Source organism: Melanerpes formicivorus, unplaced genomic scaffold (assembly GCF_026170545.1).
Source record: "Melanerpes formicivorus ecotype bairdi unplaced genomic scaffold, bMelFor1.0.p_v2 SCAF_16, whole genome shotgun sequence".
NCBI classification, from domain to species: Eukaryota; Metazoa; Chordata; class Aves; order Piciformes; family Picidae; genus Melanerpes; species Melanerpes formicivorus.
In genome coordinates this window covers 10,350,730-10,364,287 of record NW_027142368.1, presented here as the reverse complement: position 1 = coordinate 10,364,287, position 13,558 = coordinate 10,350,730, and the positions used below count along the sequence as shown (strand labels likewise).

At 35.9% G+C, this 13,558-nt stretch overlaps 1 protein-coding gene across 10 annotated transcripts in view; it reads left to right on the top strand.

Annotated features, from left to right (window-relative positions):
* SOX6 (SRY-box transcription factor 6) overlaps window positions 1-13,558 on the top strand; it is a 356,555-nt gene that overhangs the window by 335,414 nt on the left and 7,583 nt on the right. For 8 of the 10 annotated variants that reach the window (XM_068148073.1, XM_068148069.1, XM_068148063.1 and 5 more), the window contains 2 exons: window positions 3,548-3,781; window positions 6,231-6,447. In XM_068148073.1, the coding sequence (XP_068004174.1) occupies window positions 3,548-3,781; window positions 6,231-6,447 (451 nt within the window). The remainder of the gene's footprint in view (window positions 1-3,547; window positions 3,782-6,230; window positions 6,448-13,558) is intronic. The other 2 variants (XM_068148071.1, XM_068148070.1) reach the window with 1 other exon arrangement.

Here is a 13,558-nt window from a genome sequence, read left to right as displayed (position 1 = left end):
TAGGATCCATCCTCCACAGAGGAGTTTGCTGCCATATATCCACAAAATATTATTATTATCCTCTAATCAACTTTCAGATCTCCAAAGGCATTAGAAGTTAGGCAAATGCAAAGCATCTAGGAAGTTCATCCATGCACATCCTCAGAAGCTTAAAGTGTCACTTTGAAGACATCCCCAGCCTTTAGGCTGAAGTGTAGACTTCTTTCCAGCTAAGTAACTAGGGCAGCCAAACCATACTGCTTTTGCAATCATTATGAAGTCTGACCAACCTCTGAATTCTGAAAATCAAACACGTCATCTCTGATGGCAGCAGGAACCATAACCAGCTGATAAAGCATTAATTGCCATAGAGTGACTTCCTTCACTTTTCTCACCCTTCTTATAAAACAAAACTAGTACATTTTTGTTACATCTCTTATGTTGGGTTTATTATTTGTTAAACTTTCCTGAAGATGTTTCCAGAAAATATTCTTTTCTTCACTTTCTGTCAGTACAATAATTACTACAATAAAAAAAAAAATCAAATTATGCTTTGTAAATCCTGCAGATTGTTTATGTAGAGCACAATACTGTCTATCTGATTGACAGGATGACGTTCCTAAGAACAACCAGTTTGAAAGCTTGTTCTTTTCTGTTCCAACATGTAAGAGCACAATGAGCATATGTGCTTTTTGTATCATTAGTACCTATTTGTATCATTTCCAACCTAAAAAAGTGCTGGAGACGTTTTGTCTCCTCACATAGAATCACATGCTAACAGAAGTATATTTTGGTAATGCTTTATATGCTGAATATAGTCCTGTAGTTCCAAGGTAGAAGAATATTGAGACTATAGTACTTCAGTTATTTGCAGAAATTAATTTTGCAGATGCTTTTGTGATGGCCTATAGGTCAACTTGCAAATATTCCCCCAGAGATCATGTACAAAGAGCATCAACTCTGGCTGCTTTTTAAAACCTTCGGGAATGGACTTGCTTAAACAGATGCAGCCAGAGCTTCTTGGCTGTCTTGGGATGGTTATAATTTATTATCTTAAGAATTGTTTTCTGACATAACTTTTCTCTGAAAAGAGACCATTTGTGGTGTGGCGTCCCCCCCATCTTTTTTGTTGTTGTTGGTTGGTTGGGGTCTTGGTTTATTTTGTTGGGTTTTGTTTGTTTGTTTGCCTGTTTAGTTTTTTATTATATTCAAATTAAAAAGATAGATTATAATCTTGATACTAATAACCAGTTACTCTTTGCCTGGATTAAAAAGTCAAGCCAAAATTGTGTTACAAAAGGCTAAAGACAAACTCTTTAGCCACAGTGAATGATTGCCTTTGGGATACTAAAAGATGAAAAATCATCATGTAGGTCCAAATGTCCTCTTTCTTGTGCTGTGAGTAGTGTGGCTGAATAAAAATGACAGCTTTGGCATCAATAATAATTAAATTTTTTAATTTGTCAGCAACTTCCTAAATGCCCACATACTAGTTATAAATTTTGTAGTGTTATTTTAAAAGATAGAAAAACCATTACATGATATATTTTATTTTTCTCAAATTATATAGCCATTTGTCTCAGTAAATGTTTCCAGTGTTGACTTATTATGCTTGTAACTGACTATATTTTCACAATAAATATATCCTCTCTCAAAAGACAGTATCTTGGGGATATGCATGTTCCAAGCCTCCTGACAACAATGGACAGAGCCTTATTAACCATCCACACCTCTAAATAGCTCCTGCATGCAGGGTGCTCAGCAAAACTACCGTTCCTTTTGGCAATAAAAAGCTGAGTGCAGCTGCAGCCTCCTGTAAATGCTTAACACCTGTAGCATGGTACTTGACTTAGAATAGTATTAAAATAGTTTTGCATCTCACATTTGCCACAAACCTGTCGTCTTTTATGTGCACGCATGTTAGTATACAAATTGCCAAATTGGTGTCAGTTGTAAAGTAATGGCATTTGAGGCCTCATAAATTACCGTGGTGATCCTCCGGAGAAGACAGTGCTGTATACGAATGAGCGTTTTGCTCTCAGGGTAATGTATGTCTTCATCTGGCCCAGTAGTCAGCATATTGCCCTGTGTTGATGGATATAGTCAGCTTGAAACTACACTACATTTCACTGCACAATAAACATGGCTGTCAACACCATATAAAGCAAAATCAATTTATCCTGTATGGTCAGTGCGTTTTAAATGAAATTAATGTACTGTGGACCTGGTGGCAAAAAGGTAGTGTATTAGTTATGCATCCTCTATTTTAGGACTTTTTTTTTCATGCAAATGTGTTTCCTATATAGAATTTTCAAGTGGTATACCTAACATACAGTCTTTTCACACTAGGTTAGGAATTAGTTTTAGCACAATTACAACCTTGTGAGTCAGTCACTGAAATTAGTAAATTTGCAGTGTTTTACTTAGTGTAAAGGGCTAATATTACATGGCAAGTAAATCAGTGTTGGGAGCTGTAGCAGTTTGCAGAACAGGAGTCCTATTGCTGTGTTAATTTGTTGTCAGGTACCTTGCCTTTTCAAGACACTGAATTGTATGAACAGTTTGATGAGGCCTAAGACTAAGTATGGTGTTATTCCACTGTAAATATTTTTAGCCTTTCTTTTATAACTAATATATTACCCTCAGAACATGTTATCATTACAATTGCAAAAGCTTTTCTGGTAAAAGCATGCATTGTCTAGACTTAGTTATATCTTCCTCATACAACACCTCATACTCAACTCTCTGAACTCTAAACCCCCATGAAGCTTTGCTGTTCATGATAAAGAAGCAGTGCTGGAAGTATTCGTAAACCCCGTTAAGGTTAACATGTAGAAGCTGAATTGACAGTGAGTAATAACAGCACACTGGGGTACATTAAAGCACAGTGGGCATGGAGAAGCTGGAGTGCTTGTCTCCTGTTCTGGAAGCTGCAGGATGCCGTTCAGGTACCCGTTGAAGGTAGACAGTTTTATTACATGGATGTGATTGAATACTCCAAGATACATCTAAAATTCCACTGAAGCAGATGTGACTTTAAAATGTTCACCTCCAGTCATAATCAGATTCATACAGCTATTAGTATGTACTTGGTGCACTGTGTAATTTATTTTATGAAATGATTGGCATGTGTGTCACTGCTCAAGCAGCAAAGTAATTGTAAATTACTTGTGTGGACAGATCAGTTTGGATTCTTAAGTGCAACATTTGTGGGAGTTTTGGTGAGCATTCAGAACATGTTTGTTATGTCTGAGTCCCAAACGGAACCCTTTTCAAATCTCCACACCTTAACTGGAGAAATATCAGTGCACTTTGTTTCCTCACCCAGATGTTGATGCCTTCAGCTGGGTGAGCCTGGTTGCACTGAAATCAGGAGATACGCTTTCTCTCTCTGTTTCTCTCTCCAATAGATCTGGCAGGGGGAAAAAACCACCAAAAACCAAACCCAAAACAAAACAAAAAAGAGAGAGAGAATGAGGCTAAAATAAACACAGCTCTGAAAGCTCTTACGTAATCCGCGTAATAATGTTTTGCATCCATCTTGTTTCTTCCTGCCCTGACATTACAGGGAGTAAAGCAATGAATGGCTCTGCAGCTAAACTACAGCAGTATTATTGTTGGCCAACAGGAGGTGCCACTGTGGCTGAAGCTCGAGTCTACCGGGATTCGCGGGGCCGAGCCAGCAGCGAACCACACATCAAACGACCAATGAATGCTTTCATGGTTTGGGCAAAGGATGAGCGTCGAAAAATTCTCCAAGCCTTCCCTGACATGCACAACTCCAACATTAGCAAAATCCTAGGTAAGTGTGAGACAATGTGCAAATCATGACTGTGACTGAACCAAAAACTGAGGGAAGCTTAGAAGGCTCTCTATAGTAGTAGCAATTGGCAGAGGGTAGTTTTTTTTGGAGCTGTGGAAAGATGAAGTTATTTATGTTGGTGACACAAGCTAGTTACATCCTTCTTGGATTTGCAGCTTCTCTAATTTTAGGACATACTTTGTTTGCTTGGGAGATGTTCACTGAAATTGTAATTACTAAGACTTATACAAATGAAAACTCAAGGATTGTTTTCATTTTTATTCCTTTTCTTTTCCCTTTATCCCCTTCCCTAATACTTTTTATTTTCAACAGCAGAGTCACAGCATTCTTAAAAAATTAGCAGCAGGATTCAAAAGGAGTATTTTGTGAAATGTGTTGTGAGTCTATCCTGATAAAAGGTCTAATTGCAAGATTCCATTAGAAATCACCTGAATGAAAAATGAGAGTAAATACAGGAAAAAAATTAATAAAGCACAAAATCAAAAGTTTTAAGTCAGACAATGCAGTGTCAAAGAAACCTGGCACAGTTCAAAAGTCACAGACATGCATACCTTCTTCCATGCAAAATGATGTTTGATCCAGTATGCTATAATGGCCAGAAATGTAAGGAAGCACCACTGTCGTACAATAACAATACTGATTAGTTAAGGGACACTGTAGTTAATATTTAATACATTCAGATGATCAGGGAATGTACCATGGATTATGTTTTGCCACAGTGCAAATAGATAGTCTTTATTTTTCAGAAATTTTGATTTGCTTTTTAAGACCCCTTGAGAGAATTAGAAACATACGTGAGAATGAGTGGTGAAATGTTAAAACCTATGTTTGCTTTCTGAGTCTTTGAAGCGAAAGACAGATTCCAAATGTAACTCGTAATAAATGAAAGTAAAAATCAAGTTTCCTCTGCAATCAATTTATTGTAAACTTTGAGTTCATATACATTCTCACCAGAGTTTTTTTTGCATGTTACTACAGAGGCAAGACTACATAGGAATAAATGTTACTTTGTCCTAAAGCTTCCAAAATCTTACATAGTGGTTCTCATATTTTTGTCTACCATATAAGTAAGTTACATGAATAGCCTTTCAGTTTTGTATAAAACCTGCACTGTTTCAGTGTTGGCAGCTGTAGGGAATCTATATTATTTGTGTGCATTCTGTGAAAAAACTATTAGGAGCATAGTAACTGTATTCATTAAAATGTAAACTTCCAGCACAAATATTTCAGAAGTGCCAGCAACTGAGTGTTTGTTAACCATGGAATTAACCTGTCAGTATCTGCTCTACCACAAATAAGTCTGTGTCCATATAATATCTGTGCAACTTTTCCAGGACAATGAGAAAAGAAACTGAAATATTAGAACTGACAGAGAGTATTGCTGGCTACGGATAATATTTATACAACTTTTCCATTTGTTGATGTATGAAAAATCTTGGTAAAAGAATAGCTTCCACCCACATTTACCACAGCTGTAATTGTTTTATTCATCTAAAAGACACCAAAAAGCTATTTTATGCATTTCTTATCCCCTGGAAAAAAAAAATACATATAAAATAAATAACATCCCTTCTCTATTCAAGTGTTTAGTTAGCTCCTTATAAACAATGCAAGCGATCTGAATATTTTTTCCTTTTTCCTGTGTACACTGTGTTAATTTTTAAACTTTTTATCAGTGCAGCTTTCAATAAGAGTTTACAGTACCTGAAGTGGTGTATATAATCACAATGTGCTTTCTGGTTTTCTTATGGGTTTTGTTTTGTTTTTTTTTAATATAAGTTTGTTCAATGTAACATTCTTGGTGCACTTTTGTGCTTGTATTACATCTGGCCGGAAGGCAGTGAGCATAATAGGATTTAAAATATGGTAAGGTGCCAGTATTATGCCAAGCTTACATCAGAAGCAAGGACATATACCAGACAGCCAGGATTTTTTGTTGAATCTGTAAGGTTTGGATACCTTTTTCCTGCTACATAGCAAGATAATATCTATTAGTAGAAGTGTGTTAACAAATCCTCATAAAACTATCAAAGAAGCATATAACCCTAGGCAACATGTTAAGCAGTAGAAGTATAGCTGTCGACCTGACTTAACCATAATAGTGTTCATGGTATAACAAGGGTATGGAGTTATTAACAGATATATGCTCATATTGTAAAATACTAGTCTGTTTTGCAGCATGAGAACTATTGATTTTAAGTGCACCTATTTAACATAGATCTACAGATGTTTGGTCAGCAGCAATATCTGACCGTCAAGTTTCTTGTAAGGTTGCTCATATATGTGCTGGCCAATGTAAATTCAAATCAGTTGATTTCATTACTTTATTTAAAAGCTGTTTATTGTGGTGAAGAAGTCATGTTGAAATGTGTATATGTAAAGCTAAATCTGCTCGACTTGAGTCCTCACAAATGTTTTGTGTTAACAGGATCTCGCTGGAAGTCTATGTCAAATCAAGAGAAACAACCTTATTATGAAGAGCAGGCACGGCTAAGTAAAATCCACCTAGAAAAGTATCCTAATTACAAATACAAACCTCGACCAAAACGTACCTGCATTGTTGATGGAAAGAAACTGCGTATTGGTGAATACAAGCAACTGATGAGGTCTCGAAGACAGGAGATGAGGCAGTTTTTTACCGTAGGGTAAGCACTATTGTTGCAATTGTTTTCAAAGACAGAGCATGCTGTTTGAAAACAAATAGACTTATCTGCTGAAGTCATTGACTAATGTAATTTAGAAGGTAAGGATTTAAGCCTGTAAAACCTTATTAAAAACACAAGATACATCATGCAATATGGAGCTATCGGCTTGCCACTGAATGCTGATTATGAGACTGATTGTGAAATTCTTTAAAGTCAAAAGAATTTGTTTCCCATTAGCCTGAAAGGTTTGAATCATGTCCTTTGTGAGTTATTAGTAAGATAATCCATTCTGGTTTAGTGTTGACTCCAGGATAATTTCCTAAATTAAGACAAGAACAAAGGGAAAAGCACATATATATTATTCTCATGTAGAAAAAAAGAGTCAGGAGAGGGAGAAAAAGGGGAAAAGGACAAGAGAAATAGCAGTTACATTAAGAACACACATGGATTAATGATATCATAGCATGAGGCTATTAGGAATTTTGTTTTGCATAGAAATGTGAAAAAATTTGGAAGAGTCTTTCAAATAGGTGCATAGATTGACTGGGGTAGATTTACAACATGGAATATATGGCTCAAAAAGATTGTGGCATTTTTAAGAATATAGTGTGGGTTTTAATAACATTTCCTCCCGTCTTCAGCAGAGAAAGCAGTCCTATGAAAGATCTACAGGCTAAAGATAACAAAAGTCCAGTGAAACAACTGCACCAGAAATGATTTCTTTCTCCTGTTGTCTTTGTTTTTGTTTTTTAATGAATGTGATGCTGTGATGCTCAGTGCTCTAATGCAATGTTTCTGGTGGTTTACAAAGAGTCTAAAAGCTATCTCCGGTGCCAGCCTTTCCAAATTCACAATGTTCTGCTTATTTCTCTAATCACAATAGTCTCCTTTTGTTGGGTACTTCACTACCAGATAATTGACCTTGACGTCGATTATGTGCCCTCATTTTTGGCTTGGGATGCAGAACTCCTGTTGCAGTCAATTATTTTGTGGTACAGCCTGCAACAATGCGGGCTCTTTCTTCAATCAGTAAATAGAAGTGGTTTTGATATCTTGAAATAGCCTTCCAGTCTATAGTTTTGACATTGTTTTCCATCCTTTGCTGTAAGGGAAATTGTTTACTAATAGACTTCAATCAAAATTGTACATAGAACCCTAACTAGGAATCTGAATTTATACAGCACATCACAAATTATATTCAGATTGAGGGAATGAAACTCTAGCCTATGTCTTCCAAAGCAGATTGACAGACCAAATCACTTCTAGACAAGAAATGTAAAAGAAATGCCAAAACAGCAGTCTGAACAATTTGAGGATTGTTTGCTAATGCAAACCAGTAGCACTTCACACGCTGGAAGTGACGGCTAAATGTGGAGGTGAATGTGGAGGATGGACTTAAGAAAATCCTTAAAGTGCCTATTTAAAGAATGATACTGTGATTTTAAAAAGCAAAAACCAATCAAATAAACAAAAACTCCAAGAAACATACTCAAAATTAAACTGCTGATGCAACCTAAATGGAAATACTGACTTTTAGTTATGCAAAAGGTAAACAATAAAGGAGAAAGAAGATCCATGTTGCAGTTCAATATGAATATAAATGTTGATACTGAGGAAGCAGACTGTGCTTTTAGAAAATCATGTCATGCTTTTCTGTGTATTCCTGCTGTTGCCCCAAATTCCCTTCTTCCCTAAAGAAAGAGTTCTTGGAAGAGACCAAGCTAAAAAGGTGAAACAATCAGACCAGGACAAGTTTTTTTGACTGAAATGTAAAACACAGCACCATTTATTTCAGCAGGATAGTTTATTGAGTAACAAAGAGCAAAAATTGATTCAAATCAGATTATAACTAAGTGAAACATAGTGCCTATCAAGTTCTTAAACTTACTCTTCCTTGGTTTTAATGTAAACATCACATAAAGCATCAACTGGAACAGTTTTCCTGACTGACCTCATACACCTGTCATTTCTCCACTGTTTTGATGGAAAAAACAGCATAGATCATCCTTCAGAATTCTAGACATGAGAGCTGAGATGCAGTTTCCTTTTCAGAATGAAATAGGAGACAAATGTTGTTTCTGGGATTGAAAATACTCTGTTTACAGTAAATATGTCAGTGTAAGATAGAGAACAAAAGCACAAAATAAACTTCAGTGAAATGTGCCAAGTGCTCCATACTGCTTGAAGTCCTGCTGCTTTTTCTTTTTTAGGAACCTACCAATTAAGTTAGGAATGGGTATGCCAAAATGGCAAAACATTATTGTCACAGAATAAAAAGATCAACAGGAGACGTGTGAAACAGAAAGAGAGACATTCAAAACAGGTTCTCTTATACCAAATGTATGTTTATGGGTAAAGCAATACAGTAAGGGCTAGTTTCTGTCACATCCCCCTGGGTGAGCCATTGGCTGGAATTGAATAATCTTGCCCTGAGTACAACTCAAACGTTGGCCCCCCCACCAGGAATGAAAGAGTTTTACAATACCTAAACTTTTAAGATGCACAAAGCTCACACTGCTTACTTCAGTGGGATGCATTCTTTGATAAACACTGGTGAGATGCACACAAGTTGTTTAGAGAATCTCAATATACAAACTAACCAGGCCCTGAAGAATGGAGAAATCAGTTAATGAGTGGCCAAGTTTTCTTACGGTCTTTGAAGAAAAGCTTCCAAAGAACTAAACGAGAGAGAAGATTTCTTGGAATAAACTGGGCAGGCAATTCATGTTTTGAGATAAATGTTATGTATGCCAGTAGTCTAGTACAAAAATCTAGGAAGTGGCAGGTATTTAAAAGAATGGAGTAGGACTTAAAATGTGCATCCCTGCCTGAGTGAATTTTGTTCTAAATGAGGCAGATAATATACAGAAATAATTCACGTTTAATGGAGACTGTATTAAAATGTGCAGCTTTTAATCTAGTGGAAGCAGAATCTGAAGCCAGATATGTCTTTAAAATAATTGAGTTATTTTTAATAACAAAATTATTAATAGAAAGCTGTGAATGATAACTTCAGTATAAATTAATCCCTGAACAGACTTCAAGTGATTTACAATTTCTCTTCAACAGTACTTCTTTTGTAATGCATAAATGTGAACTAACAAATGGATGTATAAAACATAAATCCAGACATTTTAAGTTAAGAGTCTGTCTTTTGTTGCCTTATCTTACACAAATAATTCAATTCTGAGACATTTTTACAGTCTAATACACTCTAAATACAAGTATATGATATATACATTTCTCTGCAGAATTATGTAAGCAGTAACTTTTTTTTTTAACCTTTTTTTTTGTGTGTGTGTGTTTTAGCAGTGTAAGATGTTTAGAGTAAAGCCTTTATAGTGTTTATAACTACTGTACACACATAGTCTCAATGTTGCTAGACCACAGTTTTGAATAAGGCTGTAATATTATACTCCTGTAGCTTGGACTTAAAGTAAGTACACAATGGGTGCTTTTGTGAGATTTACTGTTACTTCTTTCCTTATGGGAATGTAAGTTTCAGGGGAGTGTAGCATATAAGCATTTTCCTTAATGCAATTGATTTTGCTTCAGTCATTTAAAGAGCTGTCAGAAAATAGTTGGGAAGGGGACAGAAAACAATGTGAATTTGCCAATTTAAACATTTGGCTAGTTTTGCAAAAGTCAATAGTGGAACATTCTCCAGGAAAATCCTAAGAATATTAATGCCACGAACTGGTGAGCAGGTCAGTTGGTCTAAGAATTTTCATGTTGCCTCTGTTTTTATATTTTCTTAACTGGTTTTGGCCAAATTTTTGGACCCAGACTGGACAGACATGCTAGCAATGCTGGTGGGCAGAGAGGCAAGTGACCTGTAGTAAATGGCCACATAAAGATTTCTTTGGCAAAGAGGAGATGGTGGAGACAAGAGTGGTTTGAATCCAGGGTATGTAGCCATGTGTCACTGTTTCACACAGATATGAAGAAATAGGGAGATTAATGCTGGCTTCTAGAAATCTTAACTAGGCTGAAGACCACCTTGCTTTAACTATGTGCAACTGAGCTGAATCATACCTGTACCTTGCAGTAATGTGTTTTTATCTCCTCACTCCAAGATCCTATGATAGGCAAAACTCTAGCTAGATACAAGAATTAGTTATGTGGAATTTAATATTATTTAAAAAATACCATTAACACAAATGCCTTTAAGAACTACAAATCAATGAAAACGTAATGGCCAGAGTCGTACATTAGAAACTCGAACTCTTCTTTTCAGGGAGAACAGTTAGAATGCTCTAATTTCTTCCCGCCTCCCTGTCCAGTAAAATTTAATTACTTAGAAAATGATAACACTCTTCTCCAGTGACACATGCCATCCTTACAGTTTGTGATAGCTTAAAATAAGGCTTTCTCAGATGTAATGCCACAACTTGAGCAGAATTTACAGTGACAATGCGATCAGCTCTAAATGATAACAAGGGCAAAGTGAAAGGTAGGTGTCCAGTTACTGAGGTGCCCATGTTTTAAGTGCTAGCAATTTTTTTTCTGGCAAATGTTTAGCAATTTGAGGCATTTCCTATTTAGGTGGCACAGTTACCACATGTTTGCAGTTCTATGGTGAGATGTATGTCATTTAGAGCTCACCACTATTACTCGCTGAGCAGCAGGTATAAGCACCACACCTGATCTTTGTTTAACATGTAAAAATGAACTGCAATTATGAATGACAAATTCAGTAAGCTTTTAACTTTTCTCTTAAACCAGTCAAGTTCTTTACCAGTTAGATTCCTTGTATAGTTTGCCATGCATTTTGTGCATTCTCAAGTAAAAGGTGTCTCTGTAAATTCTGCTTCATTATGCTCAGATGACTTGCTGCCTTTGTACTGAGATGAGTGGTACTTGGACAAATACTTTGTCCTGCTGAAATGTAGATAAGCAAAAGAGTTTTGCTGAATTTATTATCATTTAAAAGAATATCTGAGTTTCTTGATGAGTCTGTCCTTTGGACCTTAACTTATCAAGACACTTCACAGCCCTGTTCCTAAATATATATATTTTTTTCCCTCCTTTTTTTTCCCCCCTTTCCTTCTTGATGTTAGAAAAAGACAACTTGCTTCTAGAAAAATGCAAAATTTTGGGAAAAGAGGTAGGGGTGGATATTAGAGTTCTGATCCTTAGTGTCACCTAACACAAGGTCAGCTTAGGCTCAGTCATACTTTGAGTATATTCTATAACTCTTATTAGAAGAGTTGTAAAGACAACTTTTCTCAAAACATCTTTTGGCATTAGCATTGTGGTGTTCTTTGATAAACAGTTGTTTTGTGAATCTGTTCTAAGAAATGTCAGAAAAAATATTAACAACCAGAAGTTGTTAGATGGGCAGATTAGAGACAATTTTAAGGTGAAAAGTATGTAAAATTTTGCTGTGACCATGTGTGGGTTTCTTTTCCCTTTGCTTTGGGGAACAGTCATTACTATGAACATTTTCTGTATGTAAAAGTTGTGAAGGAGATACATGTGGGTTTTAACAGTAATAGTTTATACTCCTCTATAATGTGCAATTCTAGAACAGAAATGTTCCCATGAGAGGTAGGTGTTCAATTTTATGGATAAAGTATTGAAAGATGTTTGCCGAAAATCACTTGCAAGCAAATACATTGGCTGAAAATTGTTTTCACAGAACGTTTATCAGATCATTTAAAAAGTGAAAATTTAGTGAAAAATCCCTAGCTGTTTGTAAATCATCTGCAAATCATCATTTGCAAACAGGAGTATAATGACTGTGTCAAATGAATTACTGTGATGTTTTTGCTTGCTGGTAGCCAGGTGTACCACACTCACACAACAGATGTTTGAATTTCTCAAGCAGTGCAGACAGAGGCTTTAAGAGTCAGGCTCAGGCTAGCAGTGCCAGCAATGACAGTACTGCAAGCTATTTTAATGTTACCTTGCAGTGTGTTCATGTTTTGACTGTCTGCATTGGTACCTGAACTTGAAGGATTTTGGTTTCCCAGTAACGCTGGGAAAGACTCAGCCTTTAGGGATCTCGTGAATTAAGCTTTACATTATTTTGTGTATTGATTTGGCCACTGATTAAGAATTTGTGAGAGTATGGTTTATGCAATGTTCTTTTGAATTTTATCACAGAATGACGCAGTGGTCAAGAAGTTATAGATATGTTAGACTATTCAAATACAACTGACACAGCTTCTCTCCTAAAATTAGACAATAGTTCTCTAATACTTGGTCAATTTTACTCTAAAGAAGGTTAGGAATGCATTGAAATCTGTGTTCTTTAAACAGATGATGCAAATAGGCATGTATGTTCAATAATCAATACTAGAACAGCATCTTCCAAAGAACTTGAGTATACTGGAGTGTATCCTCAGTGTTACATCTAAGTATGATGGAGATTCTCTTCCTTCAGATAAGTTACATCCCTTCTTTTTCTCTTGCTTTAGCTATGTTAATGATCCAGAGATACTATGAGAATAGTTGTATGAGTTAATATAGAAAGTATGTTATTAGTTAATTAACCCTAACGTAAGAGGTAGGTTTGTAGCCAATACAGGCCTGACCATGGAATGGGTTCAGTAACCTGACCTTTACTCAGCAATGCATTTGAATATGCCTACATTGGTGTAAGAAGAGACATTGCATCACTTAATACAACGATATACGTGCTTGCAGTAAAGCTTGTGTGGAATTTCTGGCAGTAATGTAAGCTTATTTCATTTGAAACATGGTATTGCTCCAGCATGCTTGCAATCACATACACATGAAAAACAGAATGTTACATAGTGCAAAATTAGATATTGGAAGGTAAAATGTGTCAGCTGCAGAGGTAGTGCACCCCCAATTGAGTTTTTCCATGTATTTGCATTGTCAAAATAAATCAAATCAGACACTGAGTCCTCAGGATGAAATCTTAATATCTGTAGATTGTCCATTAACACAGAAAAAAGAACAAACTCATTCTTACACATTAAATCCTGACAAAGAAATGGCATTCTGATCATGGATTTAAATAAAAATCAAAGCCAGCAATAAAATATCAAAAATATTTCTAAGTGACAAAGGAGTCAATCTAGCACTTAAGTAAATTAGTTGCTTACAAGTTAGGTAAGTTACTTAGTCACCTCTCTGCCAT